Here is a 22,143-nt window from a genome sequence, read left to right on the forward strand (position 1 = left end):
CAATATTTTCAGTCAGAGACTTGTCGCAAAATACTCAAGGGTAGTATCTATTATTCTCCTTATTTGTTTAATACAAAATATGCTAAATCATGTTTTCTTGATGTATTTTTAAAGTTCTGAATTGAAGTGTTAGTTAGACAGACTGAAAAGTATGCAAGGATGAGTAACAAGAAAAATCTTGCAAACAATAGTTCTGTCTTTCCTTTGAAAACTCTGATGAAATTAGAACAATCCGCTCAATCAATCATGAAAACTGAGGGGGCAAGGTTAGAGCACATTCTATTGTTAAACTTTAAATACACTTTTGTTCCAAAAATAGCATCCCTACATGGGCACATTAAAATGTCTGCAGGCTAATTGCAGGACACAAATTTACCCCTTAATTTTACGCTGAAATAATTGATGTTTTAACCCTATTCTACTTGCCTGAATGCCTTATTTTACCTTTACTCGACTAGATCTGTATTTATACCTACTTCCGGTCATTGGATTTTGACTTTTTATGGCTCTTCAAAAAGCCTTGACCAAAAGGAACTAAAAAAATGTTTGCATACTTTTTTGCTTAGATGCCTTTCAGGAGAATTTGCACATTTTCTGTTTTCCTTGAATACAAGTTTAGTTTTGGAAAAGTTTGCAATTTTTTTGCATAATTTGCAGTGGTAAGGGCTTTTCAAAAATGTATAATTATCATATTTTATTTTTGAACATTTTTTACTTCCTAACTTGATATTACAATTAATATTTGAAATTTTCAAACTTACCTTTATTATTATTAGAGCCCAAGGGCTTTCCAAAAATGTATCACAATATTATCCGTCGGGGAAGTTTTACATCACAAACTTTAATTGTCATGGACGCCATGCAATCCAAAAAACAAATATGATGCAATTTTGAAATTCTTAGGACTGAATTTAATGAATTGGGAAAAGTTGTTGAATTATATATATAAATGGTTCACCTCTTTTGACTTAAGCTTTAAATCCGTTTGATTTGATTATTTGATCCACTAGAGAAAAAGTTAAAGAAGTGGGTATTCTTTGACTCCTCTCCAATTCAGTTTATCCGGTCCCCGTTTGAAAATATTGATAATCAAAATATGTCATTCTTTACCTCATCGTCCATTTTCAGGTATTCTAGTCCAGCAGGTGACATCTTCCTACTCCACCTACCAGAAGATCGCATGCTCCGCCCAATCTTTGGCAGGCGGGTCGTTATTATCTGAAAATGTTAAGCTACAAATTAGAATGTAAAACAGGTTTATCTTAAACATAAAAATGTTGAAATCATTCAAGAAAGGCAAATTCAAAAAATACAAGTAACAGAGAGTAGGGCTGGGCAAAGTTCCTGAACAAAACTAAGGTTTTCGTTTTTGTAAAAAAAATTAACTGTTGAAAATGAACACAAAACGGATGGGTTTTTAAAAAACTGGAAACTTTCGTTCTTTTTTTTGGCTAAAATTGTATGAAACTTCCCCCCCCCCCCCTATTTATATGATGAAACTTATAAAGATTTTTTTTTGCAATTTGGTGATCGCTTGTGCTGTAAATCCAATTTGATAAACTGTTATCTGTTTTTTATGGAAATTTTTATGTTTTAGCAAACCGTTAACACTAATAATACTTAAACCAACTGTTAAAGGCTTGCACTGTTAACAATTTGACAAACCATTAATGAAAATTTCAAAAGCATATACAGTTAATTGCAAAAAACAACCATTAACGGCAGAATATCTTCCATTAACATGTTTAATAAAACTGAGAGCATTGACTAACGCTAACTTTAAAAAAAAACGAAAAATGAATTAACGAAACAAATGTTTTCTTCTTACTTTTATAACTAACGGCTACCTAAATTTTTTCTTTTTTAAAAGCTGGAACTGTTAACGAAACGGCTAGAAAAAGTTGGAATATGCCCAGCCCTAACAGAGTGACAAAATTGGAAGTCAAAATTCAGTGAGGAATGTGCTATAGGACATCCAAGGCTATAGATTTAATTGCTTTTGGGAAGATTAGGGTTCAGGGGTTACACGTACAACTAACCCAAGCTGGATTGTCAAGAAACTCTATATTTAAAAATTCTCAAAAAAAAATATATTTTGTTTCTTGAAGCCAAATTTGTTTTAATAGGATTTTTTTTATTTTTTTTTATTTTCTTACCGAGGGATTTGTGTGTTCACTTGCCATCAGAACTGAGGGTTTTCTTAGCACCATATCAATACCACTTCTCCTTCTCCTTCCAACATCTTTATTTTCCTAAACAATTAATCTTAGACATCAAATGAACTTTGATTGGTAAAATGAGCATTTTCAGATGAGATGTTGTTAAAAATAAGTAATGTTTGAATGCTGTTATACAACTTTGGCAAAAATCTAGTTTTGGGGAGATTATATTTTCAAAAATGTCCATTTTTTAATGATTTTTTTTGAGTGGGGTGGGGAGGGTCATGTACCTTTATACTGACTGAGTGTGTGGCTTTTTCATTAATTTCCGGACTAAGTCTACTTCCCTGGCTTGATACAGACGTTTTTCTAAAATGGGAAAATTAGAAAAATTTGATTTTAGACTTTTTTATTGATTTATTTATAATTGAATTATTTGTTTAATGGATCTCATAAAAAGTAGCTAGGTTTTTTGCAAACCATGATTTTCTTTGCAACCTAATGTTGAAGAACTTTTATATTTTTAACTTTAAATTCAGTTAGACCAAAGTGTAAAAGTCTGAAAAGTCAAAAATCATTTCTATTTTTTAATTGATCAAATAGACCAATGATGATCAAGAACAAAACATCAAAATGTGTTTCCTGCTCTTAAATTTAGCATTCAGATTAGTTGATTGATTAATTGGGTCCTTGTTTTATTGATCATTTAATTTTTTATTGAGTTTACTTATTGATTTATTGCTTAATTCAATGATTTATTGATTAATTTAATGTTTTATTGATTGATTACATGATTACTTTATTGACTGATTTAATTATTTCTTTAATATTTTTTTATTCAATTATTAAATTATTGATTAATTGATTAATTGATTAATTGATACATTAACTGGTTAAATGATTGATTGACCTTGAGCTGCTTGAATCCCACTCCCCTAGCCCTGAATCAAGCCGATTACTGTCATCTCCCTTGCTGTACGGACGTTCCTAAACATTCAATTACTTTTTTTAACTTTTTTCTTTTTTTTTGGTATGTTTTTGGTCGTTTTAAAGGTTTCTCAATAATCTGAGAAGTTTTACAAATTTTATAATTGTTTGTTCTTAATAATTTCTGTCCAAATTGTAACCTTGATATGAAAATAAATTGCAACAAAAACTTTGATTTGATTTTGTCTCTTACTTATCTCTAAGGATAAAAATTTAGTACAGTTTTAAAACAACTTTTACGGAAATACAGTTTGGAAAGATTTTTGGCTGCCTTATAAAAAGAACAAAAACCTTTAAAAATACTTTTTTTAAGCGCACTAAATTATTGCCCATCACAACACTGTCCAGAAAATAAATTTCATCTGACTGAATTCGTATTTTAAAATGGTGTTTTCCCATAATATTCCCATAAGCGACTTCCCAAATTACAATTTCCCAAGTGGCAACTTCCAAAATATACAACTTCTCAAGCAGCAAGTTCCCAAATATTAGGCTAGGCCTGCTGAGGCGCCGCAGGATGCATTGGGGCCCAAGCGCTAGAACTAGGATGGGCTAAGGGCCCAAGCGCTAGAACTAGGATGGGCTAAGGGCCCAAGCGCTAGAACTAGGATGGGCTAAGGGCCCAAGTGCTGAGGGTATAACAGGCTAGGGGGCGAGCGCTGCGGTTAGAACAGACTTGGGAAGTTTCTTTTGGAAAGTACCTAACATCTTTTGTCTAAGGATTTACGGCACCAGACTCCAAAGAAAAAAGAACAGATAATTTATGGCAAGTAGTGTTCAGTTCTTTTGTCCAAAGAGGATTAATATTTCTAGTACCTCTGGTATATCGTCCAGAGATGATAAATCAAGGGATCGTCTGTTGGAATCATCCATTTTCTCTTTTATTCGTTCTTCTTCTTTTTCTTATTCTGCCCTGAGCAGAGCTCTTTGAGCTGCCAGCTTTCTGCTCTCCTTTCAACCAAAAACTGAAAAAGAAAAAAGATATTTTCAACATTTCTTTATTCCATTTATGGAGTGGAGAGCTGTATGCCGATTCACAATTCGGTATCTTTAAAAGCTTTGTCTGATCAAGAACAAAGTTATCATAATTGCATAGTTTCTTTAAAAGGAAAACAGGACAATGGAGGAACTTGTAAGGATTTAAGACCTTTATATATTTATTTATTTCACATCAATGATAATGATGTAGGTTGTTTTTATGATCAGGCCTTCCTAAAATCTAGGGTAACTTGAAGAAAAAATATGGTCCCTTAAGTCAACCCAAAAACATGCTTTGAGAAAATTGAAAACTAAATGTTTAACTTGTTAAATTCTTGTAAAGAAAGTATATTATGCTTCGCTTGTCAATACATATCACCCGTCCCCCTGGGACACCTGTGTTATCTGAACACCATTTCTTAAACAATTTTTCATTTCTAACATTTTTCTTTATCTTTATAATTTCGCTCTCAGGTTTAGTTAAGAATGTAGTCTCCAAAGACAATTAAGAAAAAATTGAAAAACAATTATTTTTCTTAAACTACATTTTTTCAACCTCAATATTCCATTGCTATGTAAATTAACAGGAAAAATCTAGTTCATTGACCTCTCTTTCAGCTAATTGAAAGTAAGAAAAAAATAATTAGCATACACAACATGACAGAAAAGAACATTATTTTCAAGTATATGCATAAGTTGTTATTTTAAATATTTTTTAGAACTCAAATATTTTAGAATGAAAATGCATCGTACAAAGATCCGGACTGGTATGAAAAGTTGTGTACATTTTCAAGATTTGTTCGACTTTAAAGTGTCGCAATGCCTCGATCGTTGTTTTTACCTAACTGTCTCATTATGCTTTTTTGTAGCCCTAGACATGTACATTTAAGAAGTGTACCGTGTACTTTAACTTTAGTTTTAAAGATGAAGTATGAAAAATTCTTATCGATTTTTGTATGAGGCTTTCAACCTTTGGATGAATAGGATTGCAAAGGCTACATGTTTTACGAGATGTGCACCGTTTTTGTGAACGACCGAAATGTTGAGAAGGACCGAAACTTTTGAGAAGAAACGAAATTTTTCGTGAACGATGGTGTCCTTAAGAAAAAAAGAACGATGGAATACGACTTGAATCATTCAACGAAATTAATAAACAAACGTTTTTTTCAAAACGAACGAAAAAATGAACGATTTTAATTGTTTGAGAAATCCTGATCGTTTATGAACGATTTCTAAATCGTTCGTTCAAACTAGCTTGAAAAAGAACACAGGTTTTTACTGAACAAACCAACTTTCCGAAAGATTAAAAAAACTGTTTGGTTTTAATGGACAAACGATTTTTATACCAAACATTTACGATTTTACTTAATTCAAACGATTTTACAGAACTCGATTGTTCAGTAAGAAAACAAATGAAATAGATGGAAAATGATCGATAATTTTGAGGACGAATTAGATCATTTTTTTAAATGATTGAAATCTAACGAGCGAAATGGATCGTTCACAAACGATGAACAAACGAATAAAACGCAACCATCTGTTCATATGTTTGTAGGATGTACACTGTGTTATGTGTAGTGTGTAGTCTACTATTTGTGCATTTAGTAAAAGAGTCGTAAAGACGTTTTTACATGTTTAAGTCAAGTGTATATGATTAATTCTCCAAAATTTCTTGTTTAATGGGACAATAGACGTAATTTGTAGTGAGAAATTTGCATCTTAAAGGGACAATAGACGTATATTGTAGTGAGATATTTATACCTTAAAGGGACAATAGACGTAATTTGTAGTGAGTTATTTATACCTTAAAGGGACAATAGACGTAATATACCATAAAGGGACAATAGACGTAATTTGTAGTGAGATATTTATACCTTAAAGGACAATAGACGTAATTTGAAGTGAGATATTTTTACCTTAAAGGAGAAAAGACGTATATTGTAGTGAGATATTTATACCTTAAAGGTACAACAGACGTAATTTGTAGTGAGATATTTATACCTTAAAGGTACAATAGACGTATATTGTAGTGAGATATTTATACCTTAAAGGGACAATAGACGTATATTGTGGTGAGATATTTATACCTTAAAGGGAAAATAGACGTAATTTGAAGTGAGATATTTATACCTTAAAGGTACAATAGACGTATATGGTAGTGAACTATTTCTAACTTAAAGGGACATTAGACGTATATTGTGGTGAGATATTTATACCTTAAAGGTACAATAGACGTATATTGTAGTGAGATATTTATACCTTAAAAGTACAATAGACGTAATTTGAAATGAGATATTTATACCTTAAAGGGACAATAGACGTATATGGTAGTGAAATATTTCTACCTTAAAGGGACATTAGACGTATATTGTGGTGAGATATTTATAACAACACTGATTTCCAATACTAAAAACTTTTACACACCATCCAGCAAATACAACGCATTGTGCAACTAATTTATTTCATACAAAATAATGAGAAAAAGGTCAATTTTTTCATCAATCTTTTTCAGAAATCGATTTAGGGTAATGCCAACCTTAGATACGATGGTATTTCCTTTTCATTTCTTTTCCACTCAACAATACAATATAAAATTTCTAAAATCAAAACCTTTTAAAATTAAACTAAAGAAAAAAACTCAACTTACACCTCTTTTGAAAAAGTTTAACCTCATCTTTTTTCATATTGTCAACTTTACATGCATTTAGGAAATTCTTCTACAATTGTAAAAAAAATTTGCAGTGAAACCCTTTCTTTCTGTTTTTGGTAGTCCAAAACGGAAATGATTGTAATTAAGAATATAATTTGAGTTTTTAAAAAAGGTGTCATATTCGCTTTACGCCAAAGCAAAGATTAAAAATGCAAAAAAACGAAAAGTTTAAATTCTAAATTTGAAAATGCAGTGTTCACGCTGTACGAATTCGAGTTCACTTTTTGTTCATAATTTTCCTCACTCAGACATTTAACATATTTGTAACATTTATTTCAATATTTGTTTTTTTCATTCTTTTTTTGTTCTTCTAATATCTCTCACCTTTATGTACGAATGGCGACACCCCCTCTCATCCCCCCCCCCACCGTTAACATTGCAGACTTCCTCCGGAATTTGCATAGTTAGAGGACTATCTATTCTATTGTATCTTTTGCCTTGAGACAAATGCGTGAATTCTTGAAACAATTTATAGTTTACTCGTGAATTATTGTCTTTTAAATCTCTTTCAGCATTTTCTGTGATCGGCAAACTTAGAGAGGATAACATGTAATAGAGTCGTCATTTGGTTGTAAAATGTGTGTACTACTACTGAGTCTGAGTGAGTACTCTGTGATATCTTGGAATCAATTTCCTTTTCTCATATAAGTTATAATTGGTAGAACTTAAACGAAATTTGACGACTTACTGACTCTTAAAGCCAGCTGCACTCTAGCATGCCGAGTCCATTAGCGCCTGGTTCAATCAGGGTTCAGTCATGTGTTTGTTGTCTATTCTGAACCAATAGAAATTGCATGGCAGTAACATCTATCTTTCTAGCTAGCTCATTATCCAATTAGAGATAAATCCTGAGTAAACAGATAACAGATAAATATGAGTAAACAGTAAATGGAAATATTTACTTCTACTGAAACTATAGTGGCCATGTTAACCCGTAATGATGTACGTAGGTATGTTGATAATTGTACTACACATGTGTCTAAAGCACATAGTAGAATAACAACTCTGTATTTTTACAAACTCTTCGGAGGCCGAATTTAAAGAATTTGAGTCGCGGCTTAAATTTAAGGCACGGCTTAAATATGGTTGATCCCACTTAAAATTGTATTCAATGTTTCAAGGTTTAAGCTGGCTCTCAATTTAATACCGGTTTTTGGCCGATTTAATACGCGGCTCAAATTCCTTAAATTCGGACTCGGAAACCTTTAATTTAAGACGCATGCGCTTATGTGAAGCACATGCTTAGACACATTGATTTAAAAGATATTCGCATGTTAAAAAGGATCCAGCTCCCCCTTTCACATTTCTCTACATTCTGACTTTATTTATTTGTTAAAGGGGCTGTACGCGCAAAATTTTTAATGACCGGCCATTTATTCAAAGATGACAATGTCCATTTAACAACGGTTCCCTTAAAAGCAAAGTCTGTCTTATAAATAAAGTGAAACATAATGTCATTTTCAGGTTTAAACGTGTTTAATTCTGAAGAAACGAACTTGAGTCACTTTTATAGAGCAGCCGAAATTGAAAATATTTAGTTTTTGGAATTATAAAATGCATATCTAATTATCGTACTTGATCAGACAAAGCTTTATGGGTACCGTTGTGAATTGGACATTGTCATCTTTACAAGGAGTGTCGAGTCACTTAAAATTTCGGTAACAGTCCCTTTAAATACTTAAATATTTATTTAGATTTATATCTTTTCTCCACTGCTATTCCAAACTAGCAGAAATAAGCAAGCAAGGATGGAATTTTCGAAATATAAAATAAATTGAATTTTACTTTATTTTACTTTGTCTCTGTTGAAATTATTCTGTATATATATATATATATATACAGGGCGAGGCAAAAAAACTGGATTATCGATGTTTTAGAAAACATTTTAAAATTTTTGTTTTGTTCAGATTTTAGGCATAACAACTTTAAATGTGATAAAAATTTGTAATACAAATTTTGTCGGAAACATTGATAATTCCGGTTGTTTTACTCACCCTATATTTAGACACCAGATTTCAGGATTAAATAAAAACAATTTGTAAAATCTGTTTCTGTCTGACCTCTAAACTCTAAAACAGTATTCAGCCTTGAATCTTCTGTCTGAGGTGTCTCTATCTATCTACCTCAGCTCAGCTTTATGTTACCTCTAAAATAAACTAATTTGTAAAATTATTGATGACTAGCTGCCGATGTGCCCGACGTTGCCCGTGGAATTTTAAAAAAAAATTTAAAAAGTCGTTTTTTGAAAGAAAACAAGGAATTTTTTAGCCTATGTTACCCCTCGGGTAGTGGCATCGGTTTCTTTATAAAACGTCAGCCCATTCGGTCCAGCCGTTTTCCAGCTACAGCTGATATATATGAGCGAATCGAGAATATAGAATAAATCAAGACAAAAATCGTCGGCGTTAAAAAGTGTTTCTAATTTCTAAGTTTCAAAAAATGTAATTCATTCATACTCTTTTTAACAATTGCTTTGTTTATTTTTTAAGCAAAGTCTAAAATGTTCCCAGGATAGTTTAGAAACTTTTTTACTTTTTTTAGATCATAAAATTAGGAATTTAGGACAGTTACTGTTTCAAGCTTTCACTATATAGGGTTGACGCTTTAATTTCACAGGGGCATGCTCCCCCCCCCACCCCTCCTCCCCCCTTGCGTAGAAATAGATACAATAAAATACTCTTTTTTCACTTTCTACTTAAAGTAAACAACATTTATCCTTATAATATTTCTATCAGAATGTAAACATAAAAAATGAAATGTAAGTTGTAATATAAATTTTGTTTCCAAAAACTTATATATATATATACATAAAAATATATTTGAATATTCAATTAAATGTAATGTATTGTGGTTGAACTGAATATGTAGTAATTGTGGACACATTTTTAGGAATTCATTTGAGACATATAAAACGTTTCTACGACGTGACTACTGAGTTTGAGCATAAAGTAGAGTTCAAAATAACGAATTTAAGTGGGTATATGTTTTCAGAATCGATTTTTTTAATTATTAAATAACGACGACAAAAATGTTAACAAAATTCTACAGTAAACTGATTAGTTGTTTAGGAACAGGTTGAGAAAATAAAAATCAACTCTTATCATCGAAAATAAGTAATCTTATGTAATTTTTAGTTTCTATATTCTCTAAGATTTACAAAGAGTTTCTGCAGATTCTCTGGCATTTTTTTTGAAAAGACGACATTTGAAAAATTTGTAGAAATCTGCGAAGAAATTCATAGAAAATAAGAAATTCAATTTAATGATGAAAACGAAACAATTGATTCTAGCATCGATTTATTGACGATTTCTTTTTAGAAATGTTTTCCTTTACATATAACTAGTTTATTTATTTTTCGTCGTCGTTATTTTAAGATTTGAATTTACCGATTCTGAAAACGTATCCACCCAAATTTGCGATTTTGAATTTTGACTATGTACTCAAACTCAGTAATTAAACATCGTTGAAACGTTTTATATGTCTCAAATGAATCCTAAAAAATTTGTCCATAATACTGATATTTAGTTCAAACACCATACATTGCCGCGGTCACTCCCTTTAATTTGTTTATAATTCAAGATTTTTAACGCATTTTTACTGTCATTTGTCTTGTGTAAAAGGTATACGTATATGCGTGTTTATTGAAAAGTTTGATTTAGATAATTTACATACGAGATTTAACACGAAACAGACTGGGGGTTGGCGCCTCTCCCCCTCCAGTTTTTCTCTAATGCATTTTTCTAGGAAATTTTTTTGCAGATTCTAAAAGTAGAGCACAAGAGCTTTCTAATGATGTATCATTTGTCATATTTGGACATAAAACATGGGATTTAGAGGGGGGGTCAAATTGACCACCCCCCCAGCGTATCCTGGTTTTCAAGTACCCCAGCGGGGATAGGGTTAAAATACATATATTGTACAACACCAAGTTAGCTGATTTGCAAAACTAAATTCAAATAAATTTTTAAATATTTAAAACTTTTTAAAAAGTTCAACTCGTTGTTTATATCGCTTATTCGAACTATGGTACTTCACTAATATTTTTTCAATTTGAGTTCAAAACTTATATCTGGGATAGCGCTTAGCTTAATACACCACCAAACTTGATATAAACGGATTAAGTTTAGCTCCGGGGTTCTATTGGAATTTTAAAAAGAGATAATTAAGAATTATTAAATGTCTAAGATTAAAGTTGCATAGGTTACGACTTCACCACTATTTATATACGATGATTCCCCCTGAAGGTCCTGAGAGCAACTGCAGTGGTTAAACTAAAAATGAACGAATGTGAACAAAATTAATAAATTCTTTGAATACCTTAAACTTGCAGAAAGCTGACCGAACCCATGAATCCTTTTTCACCTAATTTTTATTAATTTATGACTCCGAAGTAACAGTGCTAAAACCTTCACCATCTCTTTGCTAATTATATCAGAATTTAGCATTATCTGTCACCATTGCAGATGGTGTGTTCATGTTCTTTAATAAATCTGTTCACGGGGAATTATATAAATTACAGTTTGCTCATTTAAATTGTTGAAATTGTAAAAGGTCACAAAATGCTGTGAAAAAGATGTAAACATTTATATGATAATTTAACAAATAAAAGTCTAGAAGAGGAAAAGTAAGTACTCTGAATCTCTTATTATTATTAAACATATATAATTATTGATTTATAGCTATTTTTTGTTTTTGATATATATAATATTTGTTAATAATTATTAATTTTACTCTATAACTATAATCTCGTTTATCAAAATAATTTTATCATACTTTTAAAATGCTCTCACTCTTAGTAATTCAGGGATTTTACTTGACACCTAGCGGCCAACAAAAATAGTCGTCAAAAGTACATCGTATAATTTAAAAGGAACCCAAAAAATGAAAAGTAATGACATTCAAATTAGTATTATAATAATAGCAGGTCCAAAACTTTGCAACAAAAATTTCAAACCTGTTATTGATAAGTATAATTGTCAAAAAATGGCTCTAATTAGTCAATAACGTATTCAATTTTATAAAAAAAAACTTTATCACATAAGATGATATCACACATATTTAATGATTTTTTAAAGGTTTCTTTGGAACTTTGAAACAAACTATTCAAAATTTTTTTTTTCAAAATTTGATTTAGTCAATTACTCCTAGCTTTTAAACGGAAGATAAGATTCAATCAACTTGTTGCAGTTTCAAAATGTACATTTCCAAGGCTACAAAAAAGTAAACCTAAGTTGGTGAAGTAAAACCAAATGCTGTAATACTGCAAAACATTAAATTCGACCCAAGTGTAACATTTGCTGCATACATTTTATAGTTGCCTAATTCTCTGCATTACATTAGTGATGTAAAATTAAAAAAGCCAAGGCGTTGCGACACTTCAAAGTCGATCCAGTTTTAATCATTTATGCAACTTTTCACAGTCTGGATCTATGTGGTTACACTGTGGAAAAAGAGTAAAGTCTGGATCTATGTGTTTAAACTGTGTATAAAGAGTAAAATCTTGATCTATGTGGTTACACTGTGTATAAAGAGTAAAGTCTGGATCTATGTGGTTAAACTGTGTATAAAGAGTAAAATCTGGATCTATGTGGTTACACTGTGGATAAAGAGTAAAGTCTGGATCTATGTGGTTACACTGTGGATAAAGAGTAAAGTCTGGATCTATGTGGTTACACTGTGGATAAAGAGTAAAGTCTGGATCTGTGTGGATAAAGATGTGGAATTACGCTAACATGTCAAACAAAGTGCTATCTCTAGGTAATCTCTTTAAAGCCACTGTAAGCGTAATTTTAAGTGACATTCCCCGGCCTCCATGCAAAGATATAGCAATCCCCGATTTACAATGGTACCTTTGATACCTTACTCCGATTAAAAATGTGAAAGATGTCGTCGTTTTTCTGACGCGGGAATTGTTTATTTCTGTGAATTTCGCAATTTCTTCTTAAAAGCAAGAAATGTCCCTTTCGCAGAGATATCACAAATGAAAATAAACAGTTTAAAAGAAACAAAATCATTGATTTGATATCTAATTCATACTTGATCTTTAAGGGTACCGTTGAAAATTGGACATTGCCATCTCTGCATGGTGGGTCACTTGAAGTTACGCTTACAGTCCCTTGAGTTGAGTTGACCCATATCTACTATACTATTGAGCTGACCCATATCTACTATACTATTGAGTTGACCAAATAGAATCCTTTAACAAGCCCATAAACGTAAAATAAAGCAGTTTAAGCCGTATTTTTCATGCCATTAAATGGCAAAGGCCGGTGGGTATGCAAATATCTAAGCATAGCGGGTGTGCACATATTTTAGCACTCTAAGTAATAATATGTTGCAAAAATATGCCAAATATGAATTTTAAGATCTTAAAGGGATAATAGACATAATTCAAGTGGCTTTCCATTTAAAGGGTTGCTCGTCGCGGACGATCCACACCGGAACCCTTTAATGAGATATATATGTTTTCCGTCGAAAAATTGATTATTTTAAATGTGATTTGTTTTTACAAGTACTTGCGGATTTGTTTTTTTAGACCTACTTCGTAACATTGGATTTCAACATTTTAGAGCTCTTTAGAAAACCTATGCAAGCGGATTGCACAATTTTTGCAAAGAAATTTTGCGCAGACGCCTTAAAAGGGAATTTGCACATTTTCAGTTTTTCTTGAATACACATTTAGGTTTTAATAGATTTAGTCTGGTAAAGGTAAATTAAGGTGTTTAGGCAGTATGCCTAAGAGTGAGGACTCAGGCAGTAGGTATAAAATTCTAGCTTTTAAGCCTTATGTGAGGGGAATAGCTGTTAGTTAGAAAAGCCAGAAAATTTGAGCTTCCTAGCTCAAATACTTTTTGAATTATCGCAAAAAAAGCCTGAAGGGGGGTTGTCAAATTGACGACCCCCCCCCTCCATCAGGCCAGATAGGGTTAAAAGAGTTATAAGCGTACACGCCACTCATTAAATGAACAACACTTCAAATTAATATACAGAGTCTATTTTAAATGTGTAATTTTTTAACCCATTGCTGGTTGAAATTCAATATTTAAATAAATAAATGAAGTAATAATTAATTGACGAAAAAGGTGCAAAATAGTGCACACTTGACACTATATAAAGACAATGATAATTGTTTTCAACGTCAGATATAGTTCAATGGTTTTCTTTAAAATGATATGAATAGCTAGAGATGGGAATCGTTATGCATAACTAGAGATGGGCATAGTTTTTTCAACGAACGAATTTTCCAAACAATCGGTTTTTTTACTGAACGGACAAACTTTTTTCAAACGATAGTTGTTTACTGAATGAACGATTTTTCGACCAAATTTTTAAAAAAAAACATCCGTTTTTTTTTACTGAACGAACGATTTTATTGAACAAACGATTTTATTGAACGATCGATTCTACTGAACGAACGAATTTACTGAACGATCTTTGAGTGACAAAAAATAACAAAATAGATGGAAAATGGACGATAATTTTATAAACAAACGACATCAATTTTTTTAAAGGATTGAAAAAAAGAACGAAATGGGTCGTTCACGGACAATGAACGAACAAAATGAAAAATCGAACGTGCCCATCTTTGTGCATAACCCCTTATTGACGTACTCACCTTTAGACTTAAATGCTATTTTTAAGGAGAAGTAGAAGAGAACAGGGGAACTCATCTCAAATATTCAAACCTAAAACAAATCTTGTTAAACCATTTTGCATTTGTTTAACGTAACGCAACGTAATTTCAGGTGATTTTGAAGAAGATTCACTTAACGGTACCCTAGATCCTGATCCCCTGGAAACCCTAACAACCTTCATCTGATTAGTAATATGGAAGATAATGTAGGGTTTCTCAGTCTGACTCAACAAGTGCATTCACTTTCGATTCTTTCACCATAACGTTTGAGCAAGAAAAGAATCAGTTTTTAAAAGAAACAAGAAACATGAAATCTAATTTATACTTGAAAAAGCTTTCAAAGGTACCTTTTCGAATCGGGCATGTCACTTGCAATAAATATATTATTTTGAAAATTTAATAAATAAGAAAAGAAAAATATATCGTGATTATCATTTTTAAATTATTGTTAGATGCATAGTGCACATCCTTTTTAAGACTAAGAAATTGTTTTTTTTTTCAGCTGTTTATATCAACTTCAAAACTACTTAAATTTTAGTTATCTTTTGTTTTTTACTTTATTACGTTAATCACTGTAAATAGAAAATTCTTGTAAACAATTTTATATTAAAAATAAATAATAGATTAGCACTTTTTATTCCAATTTCTTGAATTTGAATCCGAAATAATTCCCTTTTTATAATGAAAAGAAACTGAGTTCCTGCCACAAAATTTTATTTTCTAAACCTATATCTTTGCAACCCGATGTCTTACACCTCTGATTTTTCAGCCCATGTATTATGTTTGATCGAATAGCCTAATTTTATGTAATATCAAAGTTTGTACCATCGGGTTGCGCGCAAAGATAGGTATTAGACAATTACTCAGTTAAAAATGTACTTATAATTTCAACCCGTTTGAAATGTATTAAAATTAAATTAAGATGGAGTAACTTTTATGATATTAAGATTTTTACTGGTTACTATTTCACATTGAAAAACGACATACTTTTACAAATATTATCAAAAGTTTACCTTCTTTTCTATGAGTGTAATTAATTTAGCCACACAAATTCAACTTTTTTGTTCGAAATAACTTAGTTCATTTATATTGTATATCTATATATTTACATCTATCTATATATATATATATATCTATGTATTAACATAGGTTAGATCCTGCTTCTAAGATAAGCCTAACTAATTCATACTTGACCCCCCCCCCAGCCTTTATAGGGTTAAAAGAAAAAAACACATATTCAGTGCAGTGGAATATGTTTTTCTATGAGGAATATCAAATTTCTATGTTGACTGTAATAATATATATTTGTTTGTTTCTAAGATGTCTTTAAAAAAACAAATATTTTTAATTTTTCAATTACACAAAATATGTTTTTTTTTCTCTTTCTTGATAACCCCCGAAAAACCGCCAATGTTATAAAATTAAAAAAAAAAACATTTGAAAAAGTCACCATAAAGAAATCTTAAAATTCCTAATTTTTTTAGTTTTTCTTATTTTGTTGCACAATAGACTAATAAAAGATATTAACTAAAAAATCATTTTGCTTTTGTTAACCCTATTCCCGCTGGGGGGGGGGTCAATTTGACCCCCCCTGTAGTTTTTTTTACATAACTCAAAAAGCATTGGTCTGAGGCTGTTGAAATTTTCTGACTTTTCTTACATACATGAATAGGTTTAAATTGGAACCGTTATGCTTAAGGTAGTGTTCAGCGACAAAGCTTAATTTCATGAAATTCGGTTCCTGGTTTGTTTAGTCAAATAGTTCTAATTTTAAACATAAAGTTCTTCCCATTAAATGTAAATTTTTCTTTTTTATGGAATTTTTTACATTCTGCGATAGGGGAATTAACGTACGTAAGGTTTATAATGTTTGTGTATTGCTAGATTTTGAATTACACTGAAAATATAAAAGGGAAAATTTATTTTCCATTACCGACATACGACTTTGTGATATTCTACTCCTCTAATTTCATTTTACGCCCGAAGATGGAAATAGAAAATAAATTGGGTAATATATTAGAACTTAATTTGTTTGTTCTTTTCTTCTTATCATACCTTTTTAATAAGAGGAGTTATGATTGAAAACATATTTCACGCACCTCTGTCCCTTTAGTAAAAGTAAATTCAATTTAAAGTCTGACCGCGTCAACCTTGTTGCACCAGCTGGTCCTATTCATGAGTGTCTGCCTTATTTACCCAATGTACGGGTGATACAGTACACACTGTGAACGCAAAGGTTGACCCGACTCGGAAATTCAAATGTACTACGGTTGCACGTGATTTATAGATTTCAAGCAATTTACTTTAGTTTGACGCGACCAAGTTTTATCTAAAAAACTTAAGTTTCTCTCAAAAATTCAACCCACTAAACTAAGATTTTTAAACCAAGCTCAGATGAACATTCTTGTTGTTGTACCGAGTTCCAAGGAAAATTTAAAAGAAATCAGGTTTCTGAGGATACAAATTTGTATTTCTAGAAATAACAGACTAATGTTCCATTTTATAATTAAACATTACTTATTCTTCACGTCAAACTAAGTAATTGAATGTAAGATTAAAAAAAGTCTTATATAATTTCTCTTATTAAAGAGGTATTGAGAAGAACCACAATGTTTTGAATTTCTATTATGTAACCGGATAAATTCCTTTTTCTCATTCTTATGTGTGTAAAAGCTAAACTAGAGGATCAATGAGGTTATAAAGTCGGACTAGTTATGTTACATGAATTTGACCGTATCCTTCCGTCTAGTTTTTTACAGTGTATCTACTACCAGTAAATTTTCTCATAGAAATTCTTTTGCAAATACTGAGCTTGAAATGAGGCTACACAATGTGTGTAAAAAACCTCGACAACTGTTATAAATCTAAAAATAATCATTGAACTATTATTGTATACAGAAGTAGTAAGTATCAAAGACAAAGGAATGGAAAAATAGCCACAATTACTAATTTTTTGATTGGTGCTCCTTATTAATCTTATTATGTACACAGTTGTGTACTGTACTGCAGCAGAAATATGGGGGTTTAAAAATTAGAATTTGAGGCGAGATCATATCATATTGGATTATCTATTAGCTTCATATTTAATACGGATGAAAATCGTTATATTTTAGCCAAAACAATTTGAAAAATCAACTTAAAATTGTTCTATGATGTCCTCAACCCTCCGATATGTAGACCATTTAAATTTAGAATTAAAATCTACTTATAAAATTTGTTTTTGGAGGACGCTACATATGGGATGCTAGCTATTGAGTTTTTCGAACGGTTTCGTATTCGTAAATATATACCATGTTATCATGTTATCATGTAAAGAACACCTTTTGCCAACTGTTTTTATTGAAGTTCTGAACCTTTGAAATTGCGTAGAAATTACCAATTGTGCAAAAATAAAAATGAACATTTAGATGAGTGTACAAAGCTTTCCAAAAGATCACTCACATTTTTAAAGGAATTGTATTGAAGTGTATTCTACAATGATGTGCAATTCTAATTTGATATCTGTACTAAAAATATTACTATCTTAATTATTTGTATATTGACCCAGCCGGGCTAGCCCGGTCAGTTTTCATTTTACCTGTTTATAAATAAAGCAGTTGAATATCATTTGTTGATTAGAACGGACGTATACAGAGCCTTGAGTGTTGGCTAGAGATAGAGAGCCTTAAGATTTGGCTAGAGATTTAGTTAAATACGATCTCATTAGACTTTGAGCAAAGTAATCGTTAGAGTATTAGCATCTAGATTTGTTACAGTATAATAATTTTTTGTTTCACTTTCAACTTAATGTCTCAATTTAAAGAATCAGGAACAATGCAAAGCTAATCTTTCAAGGACTGTGGCGTAATTTCAAGTGACCCTATATGCAAAGAATACAATGTCCGATTTACAACTGTACCCTTAACTCTATCACGGTTGGGGAAGGGGGGGGGTTCCATACCCCCCCCCCGCGGTGTATTCTGAAAAACTTATAAGTGGCTAACATTAGAACGCTAAAAGTTGTTTTCTTTTTCCACATCATGGTTGTGAACAAATTTTGCAAAACATTTTTTTTATGCTTAGAGTAGGGTGGAGAATGATCAAACGGTGGGTCGATGTTTAAAAAAACAGAAATGATGAATAACTTTTTTGATAATTAAGCTACAGGGATAAGAAATATAGATAATATTTGAAAAGGACATGAAAAATTGATATAATAACATGTGTCATATGTTAATATTTGTCAAAAGTAAAAATAATTATTTTGAACATTTTTTCAACTCTAAGGGCAAAGTCATGGGGGGTGGAAAATACCCCCCTCCCCTCCCCATCAATATTAGACAAAAATAGCCCAATCGGGATAGAGTTTAAAGCTTTGACTGATCAAGTATGAACTAGATATCCATGTTTATAAATTCAAAAACTGTTTATTTTAAAAATGACACAATCATTGTTAGAAAAAAAACTAAAGGAAATCTTCCGTTTTTTCGATTGTTTTTAAAACGATTAACAACCCTATCTCAATATGTCGATCTGAAGATTGAACTCTATAGTTCTGACCTTGGTATAATCTTATTATAATCTGTAACGGAGTTCAAAGTGCATATTTTTAACAAAGAATGTCAGATCATGGTTGGAATCAATTATTTCTGTATATGGGAACTCTGCTGGGTGTTTACATAAACTAAAACTCCTTTTTGTAAAATTCACAAACGAATGTAACAGATTCTTAAAGAATTGATATTTGTGCTTTTATGAATAGTTAAAATGTATTTATATGTTTGTATTTTTTGTGAACATCCTGTGAGCACTGTGTATTTTTAAGTATAGACTCAAGGTTAAGGTTACGCCTTAAACCTAACGTTGAAATCTTGGAAAGATGATATTATCAGTTGTAGCTAATCTTCGAGCAGCTCCGGAGTTCTAAACCAACTCTGTACCATCAAAAGGGGATTTTATTGATATTCTAAAATCAGAATATAGTTGTCATTTTCGGACCAAGTCCCGAACCAGAAAGTTCGTCTACACCTGCAGCTTCTAGCAGCTCCCTTCAGAAGCAGCCTTCTACGGTTCTGCTCCAGACAGCTCTAAAGGTTCATCTACACCTACAGCTTAAAGCAGTTCCCTACAGAAGCAGCATTCTACGGTTCTGCTCGAGACTGCTCCCTGTTCTGAAGACTCATCAATTCCAGCAGTTGAGAAGCTCCCTAAATCCCCCCACAGAAAGTAAAAACGCTCCTATATATTCCGTAACAAGTTTTAACCAATAAACATTTTTCAACCCTCACCATGTATCATTTAGTTAGACCTAAGGTTTAACAAATCTTCCCTGTATATTATGTCAACGTGAAAAGTAATTTATCTGTTTTTCACTTAATTTGGTAAACAAAACAGTTTGTTAGATATTTGATATGTGCATATTTTGTACTACAAAGCCAAAATATAAACAATAAAATTGCTAAAATATTCTAAAATACATTTATTTGAGAAAAATCATTTTAAAAATTGTGATTTTATTTTAGAATAAGGTGAAATGGTAGTTTTTTTATTAATACAAAACACACAGAAAACTTTGAAGGTATTTTACTTTTTGATTTTGTTTGATGTTCTCTATATATTTATAAAGTTGTAATCTCTGTTAGGGTGTCTGTCTGTCTATTTTTTTGTCCGATTATAACTCGAGACTCCTTGACCGATTTGCCTCAAATTTTAACCACGGGTATGTTTTAGCTTGGTTTTGAAATACTATTTTACAGCGAAAATTTAGTTTCTCGGTAAAATCGTTCAAGTGCGGGTAAACGGCGGGAGTATTGTTTTAGTAACCTGGGCATCGCTGGGTTCCCAAGCTGTTATATTCCGAAAATGCTTTTGAAGGATAGGAAAAAGGTTCAAGCCTTCTTGTTGAACTTAAGCCTGCAAATTGATAACTTTTTTCTTTAACAAGTTTTCTTGAGTTGTTGCGGAACTAAACACACATATAAAGGGAATGTGAATAAATTTTTTAAGTGAACCTTAATACCATTAACGTTTTTTTCTTTCCCTTCGTTTTTTTAAAATGAAATATTTAGAGATATTTAGAAATATTTAGAGATATTCAGAGATATTAAAAGATATGTAGAGATATTTAGAAATATTTAGAGAAATTTAGAGATTTTTTAGAAATATTTAGAGATATTTAGAAATATTTAGAGATATTTAGAAATATTTAGAAATATTTAGAAATATTTAGAAATATTTAGAAATATTTAGAGATATTTAGAAATATTTAGAGATATTTAGAGATACTAAGAGATATTTAGAAATATTAAGAGATATTTAGAAATATTAAGAGATATTTAGAGATATTAAGAGATATTTAGATATTTAGTCAAGTATAACAAGTTAGTTTAGTTCCAAAGAAATCATTCAGATATTACAACCAATAGTCATCGATCATTTTTCGACGTATATGAATAAAGTTGATATTTCACAATATTTTAATTTTTCATGATCTGAGAGTTACTTTTGAAAACATTTATTCCTGATTTGAGGATTTTTGATAAGGAAGACGACATTGTCATATTTTCCAGGAATGTTCGAAAATCCAGCGGCAGCGGAAAATTATTAAAAAAAAAAATATTATGAAATATTAACTACATACATACGAATGCGTCGAAAAATAATATAATATTGTTAGTTATATCTGAATGATTTGTTTGGAATTAAATTGACCATCTTACGATCGGAGTTGAAAGTTGCAACTTTCTGAATTTGTATAGACGCAACGTTCTTCGGTGTGAGTCGTTTTTAACAATTTTCTCCATATAGACGCAACAGATTAGTAGCGATCAAAAACACTTATTTTTCGCCCTAAGCCCCTTTTATTTTTGCGAACACTCCCTTTAAATGTGGATTTTCTAAAATTCGTTGTAGCTTTTTTATAATTACAGATTTTATTTTCTAATTGAATATCGTGTAATTCTAATAAATCTACATTACTGATTGATAAGTGAATAGTATGCATGACAGTGGAGCTTCCGTCATTTTGCCAGAACTTACAAACAAACGTTGAACCATAAATTAAAATTTATCAGACAAGAATTGTAAACTTGTACTGTATGTACAATAAATCAGTACAAGCTCTCACCCGAATGATGCTCTGAAAGGCGGAAAAATGTAAAAAATCCACCAGATTTATCAAAAAGTACAAATAGTTGAGTGAAACCTCACATTCACAATTCCCGGCAGAGAAAATATTCATGAAAAAAATACTTGAGTGAGATTTTGTATTTTTAACCGAACTCTGGGAGATAATCGTTTTTCTTATTATAGTAAATGATCACATAATTTTGATTGCGTTCAGAATCGTTTTGACAATTTTTCCATTGGATTTAAAAGCAGGAAATGCGCAAGTCACTTTTGTAGAGAAACAAATTTTGATATTACTTTTGTATTTTTAAATAGGCGAATAACCTCTTGAAAAAATATAAAAAATTTTATTTACGACTTTTAAAGTTGAATTCAAGCTTGCAAATAATATTGCAATGTTTACTGTTTGCAAATATTATGTTTATGTTCGCCAAAACTAACAGTGTGGAAACATAATTTAACAAGTACACTTAGTTACAAGATGAACATTGAACACACTTACTTTAAATATTGTTTATTTTGGCAGGTTTACTCTAGTACTTCCTCGTCGACTGCAGGGGTACTTTTAA

General features: G+C 31.1%; 1 protein-coding gene across 6 annotated transcripts in view; it reads right to left on the reverse strand.

Annotated features, from left to right (window-relative positions):
* LOC111699335 (GRIP and coiled-coil domain-containing protein 2) overlaps nt 1–15,642 on the reverse strand; it is a 30,252-nt gene extending 14,610 nt beyond the window's left edge. Inside the window, exons 1-8 of one of the 6 annotated variants that reach the window (XM_023469980.1) lie at nt 15,481–15,642; nt 14,450–14,519; nt 8,895–8,980; nt 3,963–4,111; nt 3,070–3,146; nt 2,450–2,528; nt 2,157–2,252; nt 1,111–1,218 (exon numbers count right to left, since the gene is read on the reverse strand). In XM_023469980.1, the coding sequence (XP_023325748.1) occupies nt 1,111–1,218; nt 2,157–2,252; nt 2,450–2,528; nt 3,070–3,146; nt 3,963–4,019 (417 nt within the window). In that variant the 5' untranslated portion in view covers nt 4,020–4,111; nt 8,895–8,980; nt 14,450–14,519; nt 15,481–15,642. Of the gene's footprint in view, nt 1–1,110; nt 1,219–2,156; nt 2,253–2,449; nt 2,529–3,069; nt 3,147–3,962; nt 4,112–7,522; nt 7,615–8,894; nt 8,981–11,047; nt 11,106–14,449; nt 14,520–15,480 lie in introns of those variants that run through there. The other 5 variants (XM_023469982.1, XM_023469983.1, XM_023469981.1 and 2 more) reach the window with 5 other exon arrangements.
* Between the last annotated feature and the right edge of the window lie 6,501 nt (nt 15,643–22,143).

This window comes from Eurytemora carolleeae, unplaced genomic scaffold (assembly GCF_000591075.1).
Source record: "Eurytemora carolleeae unplaced genomic scaffold, Eaff_2.0 scaffold344, whole genome shotgun sequence".
Lineage (NCBI taxonomy): Eukaryota > Metazoa > Arthropoda > Copepoda > Calanoida > Temoridae > Eurytemora > Eurytemora carolleeae.